The sequence below is a fragment of the Marmota flaviventris genome, chromosome 17 (genome assembly GCF_047511675.1).
Source record: "Marmota flaviventris isolate mMarFla1 chromosome 17, mMarFla1.hap1, whole genome shotgun sequence".
Lineage (NCBI taxonomy): Eukaryota > Metazoa > Chordata > Mammalia > Rodentia > Sciuridae > Marmota > Marmota flaviventris.
The window spans coordinates 11,123,632-11,138,693 of NC_092514.1; the positions used below are offsets into that span (position 1 = coordinate 11,123,632).

Here is a 15,062-nt window from a genome sequence, read left to right on the forward strand (position 1 = left end):
GCGCCTTGGAGGCTGGGGGACTGGACTCCCCAGAAAGCAGTTCCACCTGCCTCGGAAATTGGCCTTGGGAACCTGAGTTTCATTTCTGGCCGAGATGAACTTGAAAGGTTGCTTTTAAGTCTTTTTAGTCTCTTTGATGTCTTGGAACACTTTTCTGGAAGGTGAAAGAAAAACCTACTTCTTGGGTGACTGCTAGTCTCTATTCCTGAATGGGCATGATGGTGTCCACCTGTTATCTGCTTTGGGAGCAGTTATCCAGCCACTTTGGAGCAAGAGGCTCCACTATCCTTGTCTACTAGATGGGCAGACTCTTGCATTTGTGGTTTTTAAATATCAAATCCTGTCGGGTGTGGTGGCGCAGGCCTGTCATCCCAGCGGTTTGGGAGATGAGGCAGGAGGATTGCAAGTTTGCTACCAGCCTCAACAATTTTCGAGGCCCTAAGCAACTTAGCAACATGCTTTCTCAGAATAATAATAATAATAATAATAATAATAATAATAATAATGCTGGGAATGTGGCTTAGTGGTTGAGAACGCCTGGGTTTCATCCCTAGTGCCCCAAAATAAATAAATAAAATCCTGCCACTTGGAAAGCAATAAAATTGTGTCTCTGCCACAGTATCCAGGTCAGCAAATTCCCATTCATTCTTGAAAATTTTTCCAAGGTGCACCTTGATTGGAAAGGAGTTAGCTGCCTCACCTCAAAACCATTTTCTACATTTAAAATATATATATAATAGAGAGTGGACAAAAAGTTTTGTGCCATTTCCACTCCTTGGCTTCTACCTTAGAAAAACGCAGGGACACAGGATAGTCACTGCATCATTGTTTGTAATGAGGACCTGGCGTCTAAGGACATGAGCCAGGAAAAAACCGGGATGAGCAAACACAGCAAGCAACACTATATTATGTACAATGTTAATGTGTGTGTAACGGTAGCAATAGTTGTGCACACCTAGAATCCCAGTGGCTCTGGAGGCTGAGGCAGGAGGATCGCAAGGTGGAGGCCAGCCTCAGCCACTTAGTGAGGCTCTGAGCAACTCAGGGAGACCCTGTCTCTAAATAAAATATAAAAAGGGCTGGGGACGTGGCTCAGAGGTTAAGTGCTCCTGGGTTCAATCCCTGGTACAAAAAAAGAAAAAAACAAAATTCAATTCTCTTAGAGACTCATTGGGACTTCAGTTTGAGGAACTGACATATAACCTGCTGCTTGTGGATGATTCCTGATTCTTCTTTTTTTAAAATAAATTTTATTTTTTGGTATGATTTTGTCATTAGCCCTTCTCTGGTTGCTTGATCCCTCTGTGCCTGTCTGGGGTGGTCTAAACCACTGTGTGAATTTCACCCCAGGACTGCAAACTGTCAAGAGCCGGGGCAGTGAGAAGTCGGCCAACATTTTGGATTGCGTTTTGACTTTGAAAGCTGAAGTGCCTATCATGACCGAGGAGCAGAAGCTGGAATTAAACCCCCTGATCATAAGGATCGACTGTGTTTTTTTCTGCCTGCCATCACAAACTGTGCCTATTCAGGAATTACAGGTAAGAATGGGCCACACCTGTCATCCCAGCAGCTCAGGAGGCCGAGGCAGGAGGATCGCAAGATGGAGGACAGCCTCAGCCACTTAGTGAGGCTCTAAGCAGCTCAGTGAGACCCTGTCTCTAAATAAAATACAAATAGGGCTGGGGGTGGGGCTCAGGGGTTGGTCGAGTGCCTCTGGGTTCAATCCTATGATTTTCTCCTAACTAGGAGCCTCCAAATCTGAGGCCTCTCACTATGTCACAGGTGCTGTACAGATGGAGGTCTCCAGTCTCTTCAGGAACCCATGGGGGTGGAGCTGGAGGCTGTTATGCTAAGTGAGATCAGTCAATCCCAAAGATCCAAAGGCTGGACATTCTCTCTGATATGAGGATGCTGATTCATAATGGGGGGGTATAGGGAAGAATAGGGGTACACTGGATTAGACAGAGGGGAGTGAGGGGAGGGGACAGGGTCAGGGGGTGGGAAGGAAGGTGGATGCTATCACTCTCTGTGTGTATATGATACATGACGGGTGTGGTCCTACCTCATGCACAACCAGAAGAATGAGAAGTTAGGCTCCATTTATGTAGGATGCGTCCAAATGCATTCTACTGTAATGTGTAATTAATTAGAACAAATAAAAAAAATAACTGGGATTAAAAAAAGAGGAACCCATGGATTTTCCTGTTACAGCAGCAGCACCTCGCTGCATACTTAACCTCTTCCCTCTGCTGTTTGGATCTTCTTGTCTTTTGGACTTCACGTCTTCCTCTTCATTTGTTTGTCCTTTGGTTTTGCTGGGGCACATCCTTCAGTAACCTCTTGAGAAAAGATCAATGGAATACCCCCTGACCCACCGTGGGTTATTCTATCCTTCTATTTGGTAGATAGTTTGGGTATAGAATTCTAGTTTTCCTTCAGAGTTTTGAAGGCAATCATTCCATCACTTTTTTTTAATGTTCTGTGTTGGGCCTTGATATATGTCCCATTTTATATTTCCCTTAAAGCTTGTAGGATCTTCGTCTTGTGCACCTCAGAATATGACCTTATTTGGACAGAGGGTGATCACAGAGGCCTGCTCCCTGCCTGGCCTTCAGTGACATCACGGTAGTCACAGGGAGCTACATTGCCCATGGATGCTGATCCAAGTCCTGGCTCCCAGCCGGGGAGTGGCCAGGGCACCCCGTTAGAGTTGGGGGAGGTGGACGTCCGGGTGGACGACCCCCTCGGCCTTTGCAGATGGCAGTGGGCTGTGTTTTCTCCAAGGTGTTTGTCTGGGGTAGGGTGATCATTTTCCTGACAGTTTTCTATTCTGCTAGGCCACCCCATTCTTGGTCCTTTGGCTGGAGACAGCAGACTTTTCTTGGGGGTGCTTCCTGCCTCCAGAAACATTCAGCCAGGGGACTCAGGAGCTCTTTCAGTGCTGGGCAGTTGTCTTGTATTATCTCACTGATTATTTCTTTTTCATTCCCCACATCTTTTTGGAGCTCCTGTTATTTAGATGCTGAATGTCCTGGACTGTTTTTATGGATGTAATTCATTGTTTTTCTCTGGCCACTTTTTAATTTATTTTGATTTTTTATTTGTTTAAATTAGTTGTACATGGCAGGCGAATGCATATATGAACTTTGATAAATCATATGTAGGTGGGATGTAATTTCTCATTTTCTGAGTGTGCATATTGCAGAATCATATTGTACATTGTCACATGGATACATACAGTAATAAGGTCTGTTTAATTCTACCATCCTTCCTATCTCCACATCCCCTCTCCTCCCATCACTTTCCTCTACCGAATCTAAGGTAACACTGTTCTTCTGCAGGGGCCCCCAACCTTTGTGAATTAGCATCCACATACAAGAGAAAACATTCGGCCTTTGGTTTTGTAGGATTGGCTTATTTCGCTTAGCATGATAGTCTCCAACTCCAACCATTTACTGCAAATGCCATAATTTTACTCTTCCAAGCAGTGTAATATTCCATTGAGTATACATACCACATTTTCTTTATCCATTCATCTACTGAGGGACACCTAGGTTGGTTCCATAGTCTAGCTATTGTGAATTGAGCTGCTGTAGTGGCTGTGTCACTATAGTATGCTGATTTTAAGTCCTCTGGGTATAAACCAAGGAGTGGGAGAGCTGTATTTTTTTCTATTTGTTCTAATTAGTTACACATGACAGCAGAATGCAAAAATTCTGACAAATAGAGTATGACTTGTCATTCACCTGGTTGGACATGATGTAGAGTGAGGTCCTGTGATCATATATACACATGGGAAATGATGTTCTGGCTGTTTTTAATATGTTATCTCTGCTTTTAATCTGTTCCATAAGGATGTGTCTGGGCCTGTATTTCTGAGTTCATCTAATTGGGATTTACTGAGATTCTAGAACTTACAAGTTAATGTCCTTTGACAAATTCAGGAGATTTTCAGACACTATTTTATTTTATTTTATTTTTAGCTGTAGATGGACAGATGCCTTTATTTTATTTATTTATTTCTCTGTGGTGCTGAGGATGGAACCCAGGGCCTCACACGTGCCAGGCAAGCGCTCTGCCACTGAGCCCCAGCCCATCCCCAGTCATTATTTCTCGAAATTTTTTTCTGTATTTTACCTTCTTATCTGGTGGTGCTTTTGTGGACACCGGGCCGTAGAGTCCTGGAGTGACCTTGCAGAGTGGGTTACCCATGGACACTTTGTAGCAGGGCAAACTGAGGCCCCTGGGCTGCAGGCATGGCCCTGGGGTGTGAGGGTCCCAGGTGGGCACTCCATTCTTGGTGGCAGAGGGACAGTCACTGGTGAGCGGCTGTGGGCCTCCTTCCTGGTGGCAGAGGGACAGTCATGGTGAGTGGCCATGGGCCTGTTCTGTTGCAGAGGCTGTGCACCCCCTTCTACTGCAGGTACCGCTTCCACAAGACCTTGGTGCACAGGACTGAGGAGTGGCCCCACGGGACCCATGTTTACTTCGAGGACATCAATGTCATCTGCCTGGGAGCCATACACCCCAGTGACCTGCGGGAGTACCTGGAGGGTCCCCCCATGGTGGTGGAAGTCCACGATCGGGACCGTAAGTCAGACGAGTCCTCCTGCAGGCCCACCCTGTTTGGGGAGGACCCCCTGGATTCCCATGGGAACATCCAGTCCTTCATCTCCTCCAAGGAGACGGAGGACAACCCCTTCCAGTCTCAGAACAAGACCTGGGACTCTCACGGAGTCACCCGGGTCAGTTTCACGGACCTCCTCCTTGGCCACAAGTACCTGAACCTGGTGGTCCCCATCCAGCGCTGTGAGCCCAAGGCCACCCCCGGCCTCCAGGGCAGCCAATGCAGGAGGGTCTTGAGGTTCCACCGAGGTCCTCCAGCACAACCCGATGCCCGCTGGAAACTACTTGGAGGCCAACTCATTGCTCAAACTGCGAGTGGATGTGGCAGTGCCTCTGAGGACCTGGGCCAAAGCCCAGGGTGTGGATTTCCTGGGCAGCCACTTTGGCCACATCATGTTTGTGTTCAGTGCCAAAGAGCTGTTCCTGATCAACGCCAAGGCCCTGGAGCTGGACTCCTACCCCACCAGGACTGTCCAGCAGATCCTCCCAGCCTTCAAGATGCGGGTCAACATCCAGCATCAGGAGCATCTGGACATCCTGACCGGCTTCCACCTGCTAGATGGGAACATCCACCTCTTTGTTCTGGAAGGCTTGGCCGACGGGGGCCTGCGGCAGCTGTGGAAGAACCACCAGAGCCAGTAGGTGGCATCTGAATGAGGAAGGAGCCTCAGCAAGGCCCAGGGAGGCTGAGGATCACAGATTGGAGGCCAGCCTCAACAACTTAGCAGGATGCTGTCTCAAAATCAAATAAGAAGGGTTTTATTTTGTGGTGAAGCACCCCTGGGTTCAATCCCCAGGACCAATAAATAAATAACCCAGTTACATGATTCTGCCACCATGATCTGCTGCCCCCAGGGGCAGGAGCCTGGCCTGTTTGTACCATAGCTGGAGTGACCTCTGAGTGCCTGAATGGCTGAGCAGGGTGAAATGACCCTCGTCTGGGGAACAGCTTCCTGTGTGGCCTGGTGGGAACAGGGGACCCTGGCTCTCTCTTCTGATAGCACAGTCTTTCAAACAAGTTGACCCTTTTACCCCCTTGAGCCTACAATGAGGGTATCATATTTTAAATTTCAGTTGCCAGGTGTTTATTGCTGGTAATATGGAAATATGGTTAATTTGTGTGTATCTTGTATCCTGATTTGATAATTATTTATTATTATTGCTATTTTTTTTGGTACCAGGGATTGAACCTAGGGATGCTCCACCAGTGAGCCACGTCCCAGCCCTTTTTTGCATTTTATTTAGAGACAAGATCTCGCTGAGTTGCTCAGGGCCTCGCTAAGTGGCTGAGGCTAGCCTCCAATTTGCAATCCTCCTGCCTTGGCATCCAATGTCTACCTCCCCAAATCACTGAGATTATAGGTGAGGGCAACAGCCAGCCACAGTATCCTTGAGTTTAATCCCCAGTACTAAAAAAAAAAAGTAAGAAAAGTGAGAACAAAACTTATTTACAATGTGTGGAACATAGTAGTAGCCTGAAAATATAAAGAGTTCTGTGAATCAATAAGAATGATCGAAACATCCCAGAAGAATGGGTGAAAGAATGATTCCAACAAGTTCTTCACAGAACAAGTTCCTACCAATGACCACACCTACGGGCCCTGAACTGGGATACAGGGTAGGCGTAAACGTTACCAGGTTCAGCATGCTGGGCATGGTGGTGTGCGCCTGTCATCCCAGTGGCTCAGGAGGCTGAGGCAGGAGGATTGCAAGATGGAGGCCAGCCTCAGCAATTTAGCCAGGCCCTCAGAAACTCAGTGAGACCCTGTCTCTAAATAAAACATAAAAAGGGCTGGGGATGGGGCTCAGGGGTTAAGAGACCCTGGGTTCTTTCTGTCATGGGTTTTCGACAAGCAAAGACAAAATAAAATGTCATAGAAAATAAAACAGGACTGAGGTCGTAGGTCAGTGGGAAAGCCGCTGCCTAGCCCGCAGGAGGCCCAAGTTCAACCCTCAGAATTGCAAAGTGAATGAGTGAATGAATGAAAACATAAATAAATAATCTGAATTGCTCAGGGCCTCGCTAAGTGGCTGAGGCTGGCCTCACACTTGCGATCCTCCTGCCTCAGCCTCCGGAGCTACTGGGATGACAGGTGTAACCTAAGTCCACACTTCTAAACTGTAAACTGTGAAGTAATTACAGACTCACAAGTTGTAACAATTAATAGAGTTTCTAGATCCCTTCCCCGGTGGCCCGTGGGGACATCTTCCATAACCACACTGCTTTACTGGGTGACACCTGTACCTAAAGTGATGGAAAAATCTTTTTGTTTGCTTGGTTTTCTGGTCCTGGGAGTTGGACTAGAGGCCCTACCCTGAGCCTGCAGTGTGCCCAGTGAAACCCTGGCCGGTGTCCCTCTTTCAGAATCCCCATGTTGGAGCTCAGGAAATACAAAGTGCTCTACAACTCGCAGCTGCTGTTCTGCCACCGCCTCTACACGGACCTGGACACCGTCCTGCACCACGTGCACCTCTTCAAGCCCCTGTCGCTGCTCATGCGGCATCCAGGGTTCTACCTGCGGAACTCCATACCGCACAAGGCCTTCCAGGAGCTGGCCAGGTGGGGGCCTGCTCTGCCCCTGAGCCTCAGCCTCTGCCCCAGCCTCAGCCCCAGCCCCTGAGCCTCAGCCTCTGCCCCAGCCTCAGCCCCAGCCCCTGAGCCCCAGCCTCAGCCCCTTTTTGTATTTTATTTAGAGATAGCATCTTGCTAAGTTGCTGAGGGCCTTACTCAACTGCGGAGGCTGGCCTCCAACTTGCGATCCTCCTGCCTCAGCCTCCCTAATTGCTAGGATTACAGATATTAGCCACTGAGCCTGGCAAAGGGGAGTTTTGGGGGTTGGGAAGGCAGGATGACTGGTGGCCCAGTCTTCTGAGATCTGCTCAGAAATCAGGCTACGGCCATATTACCATTCCCGGTGGAGGAGGATTCTGAGTATACCACTGGCCATCTTGCTAGGGATGCTCTCCATGGGCTGTTGAGGGTCATGGATGAGACTGTGGCTCAGTCAGCTTTTTCTGTGCTGTGACTCAAGGACCCCCCAGCACAACTGCAGAGGGGGACAGTGGACGTGGGGCTCAGGGTGTCACAGGTCCCAGCCCACTCCTGGGCCGAGGGGAGGCAGGACATCATGGAGGAAGAGTGTGGGGAGGGAGCAGCTCCCATGGGGACCAGGGAGCAGGGACTCCATACTCCAGGGACAAAGAGAGCCCCAAGCCACGGCCCCAGGGCCACCTCCTCCACCACACTTCACCTGCCTCCAGGGGCCACCAGGGGACCCCCAGGGAGCCATTCCCTGCCAGGGTTCAGGCCTCGCAACCCCTCACTCCTCCTCTGGACCTTCCTGCATCGCCTCCCATGGGGGCTCTGGGGACACCCCACAGCCACAGCAGGACAGATCACAATCAAAGAAGAGCATTCATATCAGAGCACGAGTAGCCAGTAAATTCTTGGGAGTCAAAGGAGGAAGGACGCCAGTGCAAACCTGTCATCCCAGCTAGTCAGGAGGCTGAGGCAGGAGGATCGCAAGGTGGAGGCCAGCTTCAGCAACTTAGCGAGGCCCTGAGCAACTCAGCGAGACCCTGTCTCTAAATAAAATATAAAATATGGAGAGGGAAGAAGGGATTCTCCAGGAAGGAGTCCAAGCAGATCAAACTAGACCTGAGCACTTCATTTATGACCTGGCACCAGCTAATCAGCCTCTCTTGGGTTTTATGTCCTCCATAAAATAGGGGTGACTGTCCCCGTCTCTCAAGGCCCATGAGGCTGAGTGGGGTGTTCTTCATTCCAGAATCTACAACATCTGCTACCACAGTACCAAGTTCAGGGAGGTGATCGTCAGAGACTTGCTACCTTCGTCCACCATGATCAAAGACTTGAGCCAAGAGTTTGGGCTCCCCATCTCTCAAGAGGACCTCATGGATCAGAAGCTACCTACCATCTCCCCTCAGCCCACCCCCAATCTTGAAGAATCCCAAAGTCAGGTCTCCACCCTCAATTCCAAGATCCTTGCCCACCAGGAGAAGTACCTGCAGTGGCGGAAAAACATGCCCTTGATGACGAGAGAAGGACTACCTGATCAAGGTGGGCCTGCCTCCTCCCTCCACATCCGGGCTCCCAGCTCACCAGGGCTGTCTCCACCTGCTGGAGAGATTCTTCTTTTGGTTCTGGGGATTGAACCCAGGGGTGCTTAACCCCTGAGCCCTGTCCCCAGCCCTTTTTATATTTTATTTAGAGACAGGGCCTCCCTGAGTTGCTTAGGGTTTTGCTAAGTGGCTGAGGCTGGCCTCCTACTTGCGATCCTCCTGCTTCAGCCTCTGGAGCCACTGTTTTGAAACTAGGTTGGGTTTTCAACCACCGAGCCATATCCCCAACCCAATTTTCTTCTCTCTCAACTGCTTTGATTAGTTTAGCTCCTTTGGATTTCCACATAAATTTTAGGATTGTCTTGCCAGTTTCTACAAAATGTCCATGGGGATTTCCTAGGCACTGTGTGGACTCCAGATCCATTTGGGAAGCATTGCTATCCTAGTGGTTTGAGGACTGCCATTGATAATATGGAATATCTCTGCTGTGATTTAGGTCTTCTCTCCCTCAGCCATTTCTGTGGCATATAAGTATCAGACCTCTTTTTGAGAAAATAATACTGTTATATATTGAGTTTTAAAAATTTTTGTGTCACTAGAATATAGAAATATAATGAAATTTTATTATTCAACTTGTATCCTGTAACCTTTTGAAATTGGGTCATCTGTATTAATCTGTTTTCTGTTGCTATAACAAATCACCGGAGGCTGGGAAACATATAAAGAAAATAGGTTCAGTTAGATTAATTTTGGAGGAGGAAAGTCTAATCTGGATGGCCCCACTAGTTTGGCCTCTGCCAAGGGCCTCCTTAGCCGCATCACCACAGGGCAGATGGTATCACAGGGGTAATACCTTCACGAGGGAGGGATCAGATGGCAAGATGGGAAGCCACAGAGGAGGGAGGGATCAGTCTTGATCTCCTTCTAACAACTCGTGTGTGGCCACATCTGGGCTTCGGAGTGATCCCCAGTGTCCTTGCCTGAGGTTCTGTCCGGCTCCCCCCCGACAGGATTCATTTGATTGGCATATAACTGGGGTACCTAAGAATGGGATCCAGTGTGATGACATTTCATCATGTGCATATGGCACGCACTGATCACCCCCTTTAGCAATCACTATTTTACATTCAGGTCAATTTTGGTTTTTAAACTTCTACATATGGTGGAGAACATGCCCTATACCTGTCTGTCCATGTTTAGCACTTATTTCACTTGACACGATGTCTTCCAGGTTCATCAATTTGATTGCCAAATCACAGGATTTCATTCTTGATGGCTGAGTAATATTCCATTGTGTGTGTGTGTGTGTGTATCAGCCTAAGTACCCACTGACAAATGAATTGATAAAGAAAATAAGAAAATGTGTGTATGTGTGTACACACCTCTCATCCCAGTGACTCAAGAGGCTGAGGCAGGAGGATCTCAAGTGGGAGACCAGCCTCAGCAACTTAGTGAGGCCCTAAGCAACTCAGTGAGACCCTGTTTCTAAATAAAATATAATATAAATACACACACACACACACACACTTTTCTTTATCCATTCACCTGTCAGTGGGTTCCTAGGTTGATTCTTTATCTTAGTAATTGTGAATAGGTCCATAACAGACATGAGGTGTGGGGGTACTTCTTTGGTGAGCTGATTTCATTTCTTCTGGAGACATACCCAGAAGTGGGGTAGCTGGATCACATGGTAAATCTATTTTTAGTTTTCTGAGGAACCAGATTAATAATTATGGTTGTATTCTTGATTTACACGCCTAATAGCAGTGAACAAGTTCCTTTCTCTCCACATCTGAACATTTGTTATTTTTTTTAAATAACAGCCATTCTAATTGGGGTGAAATGATCGTCTCATTGTAGTTTTGATCTGAATTTCCCTGATGGCTAATGATATTGACCATGTTTTAATATATTTCTTGACCATTTCACCACCTCCTCCTCCTCCTCTTTCTTATTTTATTATTATTATTTAGTACTGGGATTGAACCCAGGGGTGCTTTTATCACTGAACTACATCTTCAAACTTTAATTTTTTAAAAGAATTTTGAGACAGGGTCTCACTGAGCTTCACAGGCTGATCTGAACTTGCAGTCCTCCTGCCTGAGCCTCCTGAGTTGCTGGGATGACAGGCACATGCCCAGTTGCATTTCTTCTTTTAAAAAAGTATCCATTCAGATCATTTGCCCATTTTTCAATTGGATTTTTTTTTTTGGGGGGGGGGGATACTGGAGAGTGTACCCAGAGGATCTTAACCCCTGAGCCACATACCCAGCCCCTGTTTTTGTTATTGTTAATATTTTATTTAGAGACAAGAGTCTTGCTGAGTTGCTTAGGGCCTCGCTAAGTTACTGAGGCTGGCCTCCACCTTGTGATCCTCCCGTCTCAGCCTCCTGAGTCACTGAAATTTCAGGTGTGTGCAATGTACCTGGCCTTTTTGGTTGTTTTTTAAGTATATCTTTATGAATGAACACATCTCAGTTTGTTGTGCGTCTTTGTTCAGTTTCCAGTGGTTGCTTTTGACAGTTTTTTCATTGTTTTCTTTTTTCTTCTTTCAGGGCTGGGATCGAGCCCAGGGTTTCCTGGGTAAGTGATCCGCCATTGAGCCACATCCTTGGTGCAAAGACTGAGCTCTCAGGAGGATGGATTTTCTGAGCTCCTTATTCCATTCACCCTATGAGTCCTACCTTTCTCCTGCTCAACTATGAATTTTATTCCCGTCTTTATTGCTCCAGATTTTTGGAGTCTATTTTATCTTTTTATCTATTTTATCCTTTGCTTTACTTTGTGATTTTCCTTTCAGAAGGGTAAGAATGGCTCCCATTTCTTGCAGGTATAAGGTCTGCCTTTTTTTCTGTCACTTGGACCACAGGTGGACTGTTTATGGGTGCACATCCCCACTCCTCTCTCCACCCCAAACTCCACTGCTTTCTAGAATCAAGGGCTGCGGAGAAGTCTAATACCTTCCTGATTTGTTTCTCCTTTCAGCTAAATAAACCATTTCTTTTAGAGTTCTCCACCTCTAGGTGGGGCTTAAAAATAAAATCCTTTAAAGCCAGGCACAGTGGCGCACGCCTGTCATCCCAGCAGCTCAGGAAGCTGAGGCAGGAGGATCGCAAGGTGGAGGCCAGCCTCAGCCACTGAGCAAGGTGCTAAGCAACTCAGTGAGACCCTGTCTCTCAATAAAATATAAAAAAAGGGCTGGGGATGGGCCTCAGGGGTTAAGCACCCCTGGATTTACCCCCCAAAATTCTTTAAAAGTGTTTTTTCTTCCCCTCCTGTCCCCAAGGCCAAGATGATGTGGATCTCAACTCCCCTGGACAAGGGTGTCCACAACTACAGTGTCATGACCTTCAACTCCACTGTGCTTGCCAAGATGGAACTGTATCAAGAGACTGGCCAAGGTGTGTGACAGTCCCCAGTGAAACAATGGCGGTTGGCTAATCCCCTGACCCTTTCCTTTCTGACCACAGGTCAGCGGGTGACCTAGGTGTGCAGACAAAAGCCAGTTAGTGGAACAAGAAATGGGGTCAGGTGCTGGGAGAATTTGGTGTCACACTAGATGTGAATACTCAGCGCATGCTCCGATCCATGGCTGAGAACCACTGTAGGTTCCTTGGCTCTGGTGAGGGCTTTGGTGTGACCACTTATGGAAGGCGGTTGTCACCTGGAAGGAAATGCGTTGGTTCAGGTCTCAGCACCCACTACGTGTAGGTAGCAGTTTCATATGTTAAAGGGGACAGTAAATATGGCCTCTATGGGGTCAGGAGCTGTCATACCCTTAGCTGTTTCCAGTGCCCACTGGGACTCCTAATGGCCACTCAGCCACATCCAAGATGGCACCCGAGTCCTCTCTCCAGCCCACCTGCCTCTGCCACATCCAAGATGGCACCCGAGTCCTCTCTCCAGCCCTCCCGCCTCTGCCACATCCAAGATGGCGTGACTCTTCTCCCCAGCCTGCCTGCCTCTCTTTCCTAGGAGCCAGGGAGGAGGTTCACGTACTCACAGAACTACCTGTCCGCCATTGTGGAGCCTCAGGACTCACAGGAAGAGAAGAAAGCCCAGGAGAAATCCCGCCAGGCCTGGCTCACGGTCACTGGGTTCCAAGTGACAGGTCTCCATGGTGACATCCTCCATCAGGATTTCCCACTGCCAGCCATCGGAGAGTTCCATGAGGTTTGTGAGAGGAGCAGGGCTGTAGGTGGGCCTCCAGATGGCTTCTACCATCATCTCCAGAGGGCCTCCTTCCTCTGAACCTCCTTGTCCCCGCCCCCGACTCAGGAGTGGCAGGAACACGAGGTGCTCGATCACCTGCTGTACCCCATGTTGCATCGGGGCCGGTGGAGCTGGGACCGGCGCCACCTGGACTTTGAGCTGTACAAGAAGCCACCGCCTTTCCTGGAGGTGCCCCCTCCTCCAACCCGGAAGCCCGTTGCAGGTAACTGGGGAGACCTTGCCCAGCTGGTAGGCTGTAGGGGGGGACCCTGGCCCTTGGTCGCATCTTGAGCACCATCTGTTTGGTTCCAGGTGTCCACCTAGAGTTCCCAGGCTAGGCCTCCTGGTACAGAAGGGTCTTGCGCTGTCCCAAGGGCTGGAACTCAGCTGTGGATTCCAGCCCCAGGTGTGACGCCAAATGTGAGGTAAAGCCCCCCTGCTTTCCAGTGTCCTCCCAGCTCCAAGATGCTGCTGGACCTCCCTCTGTGGGGAAGAGAGGGAAAAAGCAGGGGAATCACCCCACCAGTCCCCCCAAGTCCTTCATCTCGTTTCTGGATTTTTTTCGGGGGGGGGGGGTGCCAGGGATTGAGCTCAGAGGCCCTCTACCACGGAGCCCCATCCCCAGCCCTACTTTGTGTTTTATTTAGAGAAAGGGTCTCGCTGAGTTGTTCAGGGCCTCACTTTTGCTGAGGCTGGCCTCCACCTTGTGATCCTCCTGCCTCAGCCTCCAGAGCCACTGGGATGACAGGCCTGCGCTCCCCATGCCTGGCCTCCCTGTTTCGGAAGAGTGGCCTCATCATCATTGAAAGGCATCACTGAAACACAGAACCCAAATTTGTTGGTTTGCAGAGACAGAAGTTTGTTTTAGGAGGGAGAGGTGAGTTTATCGAGCCACAAGTTGGCCAGAAAAAATTCCTCTGGGGAGCTAGCTCAACACAAGAGCTCTGAGCAGGAAGAGCAGGTCCCAGTGACTCGGAAGGAAGGCCACTGTCTCCTGGTGCCTGGACTTGGCTCCTTCCCTCCCAGGAAAGCCCTGGGCCTTCGGAGTTTGGAGAAGAGGAGAGCCGGCCAGTGTGGGAACACAAGGCCTGTCAGCGGGACTCCACGGCCAGCCTTCCCAGGTAAAAAGGACGACTGAGAAAAGGAGGCTGGAGTGGCCTGTCCTCCGCTGCATCAAGTTCAAGAAACATCACAACCTGTGAAGTGAAATGGGGGACCTAGACTGTGGCTACGCCTCTGAAGCCCCACGGGGTGAGCAGAGAACTGGCGCCACCAACAGGAGCCCTCAGGGCCCAGCAGTGGGGTAGTGTCTACGGCTCTTTCCAAGTTTCTCCTGTTCAAAGGAACTCCATGCAGCCTCCTGTCCCTGGCACTGTGCACTCTCCGTTTTGTGCCCAAGGTCTCTTTGCCATCACTAAACACAAGCTAGGAAAACAAAACTGAACAAGAAATTTAGGTTTCAGCAGAGTGCAGTGGGGCACGCTTGTAATCCCAGTGGTTTGGGAGGCTGAGGCAGGAGGGTTGCAAGGTGAAGGCCAGCCTCAGCAATTTGGCAAGGCCCTGAGCAACTCAGTGAGACCCTGTCTCTAAATAAAACAGAAAAACAGCTGGGGACAGGGCTCAGGGGTTAAGTGACCTTGAGTTTAATCCCTGGTACCAAAGTCACAAGACTTTTAGTCACCCAAACCGGAAGAACGCACTAGCTTGGCCCACGGAGCCCTGGGTTCTCTGCATTTCCACTCTTCTTGGGGACCAACCACCCTCACAGCACAGGGGGACTTGGAGCCCCACGTCACCCAGGGGTGACAGGAGCTTAAAGCCCACCAGGTGAAGCATGGGACCCCGCATGGCTTGCAGATGCTACCAGATGGTGGCCGAGAGAAACACAGAGGCCTGTTGAGGCCACCTACAGACGCCCCTTACCCTCTTCAGAAAGGGAGGCTGGTCCTTGCAAAGACACTGAGAAGCCCTGCATGGGCATGAGGTCCCGCTGCGTCCACCAGAAGGACCCAAGAGAAGGGACACTTGTGGAGCCCTGAGGTCAGGGACCAGGCCCTGACCTCTGGTGTTTGGGGCCCTCTTCTATTGGGGTGAGTGAGGACAAAGGGCTCAAAAAGCCACTGCCAAAGGGTGGCTCTCAG

At 49.3% G+C, this 15,062-nt stretch overlaps 1 protein-coding gene across 1 annotated transcript; it reads left to right on the forward strand.

The window, feature by feature from the left end:
* The first annotated feature begins 4,364 nt into the window (after positions 1-4,364).
* On the forward strand, positions 4,365-5,637 carry LOC139702429 (uncharacterized protein FLJ43738-like). The gene is given in 2 exon segments (XM_071603525.1): positions 4,365-4,867; positions 4,869-5,637. Coding segments are annotated over 2 exon segments (903 nt in total). The 3' UTR covers positions 5,269-5,637.
* The last annotated feature ends 9,425 nt before the right edge of the window (positions 5,638-15,062 follow it).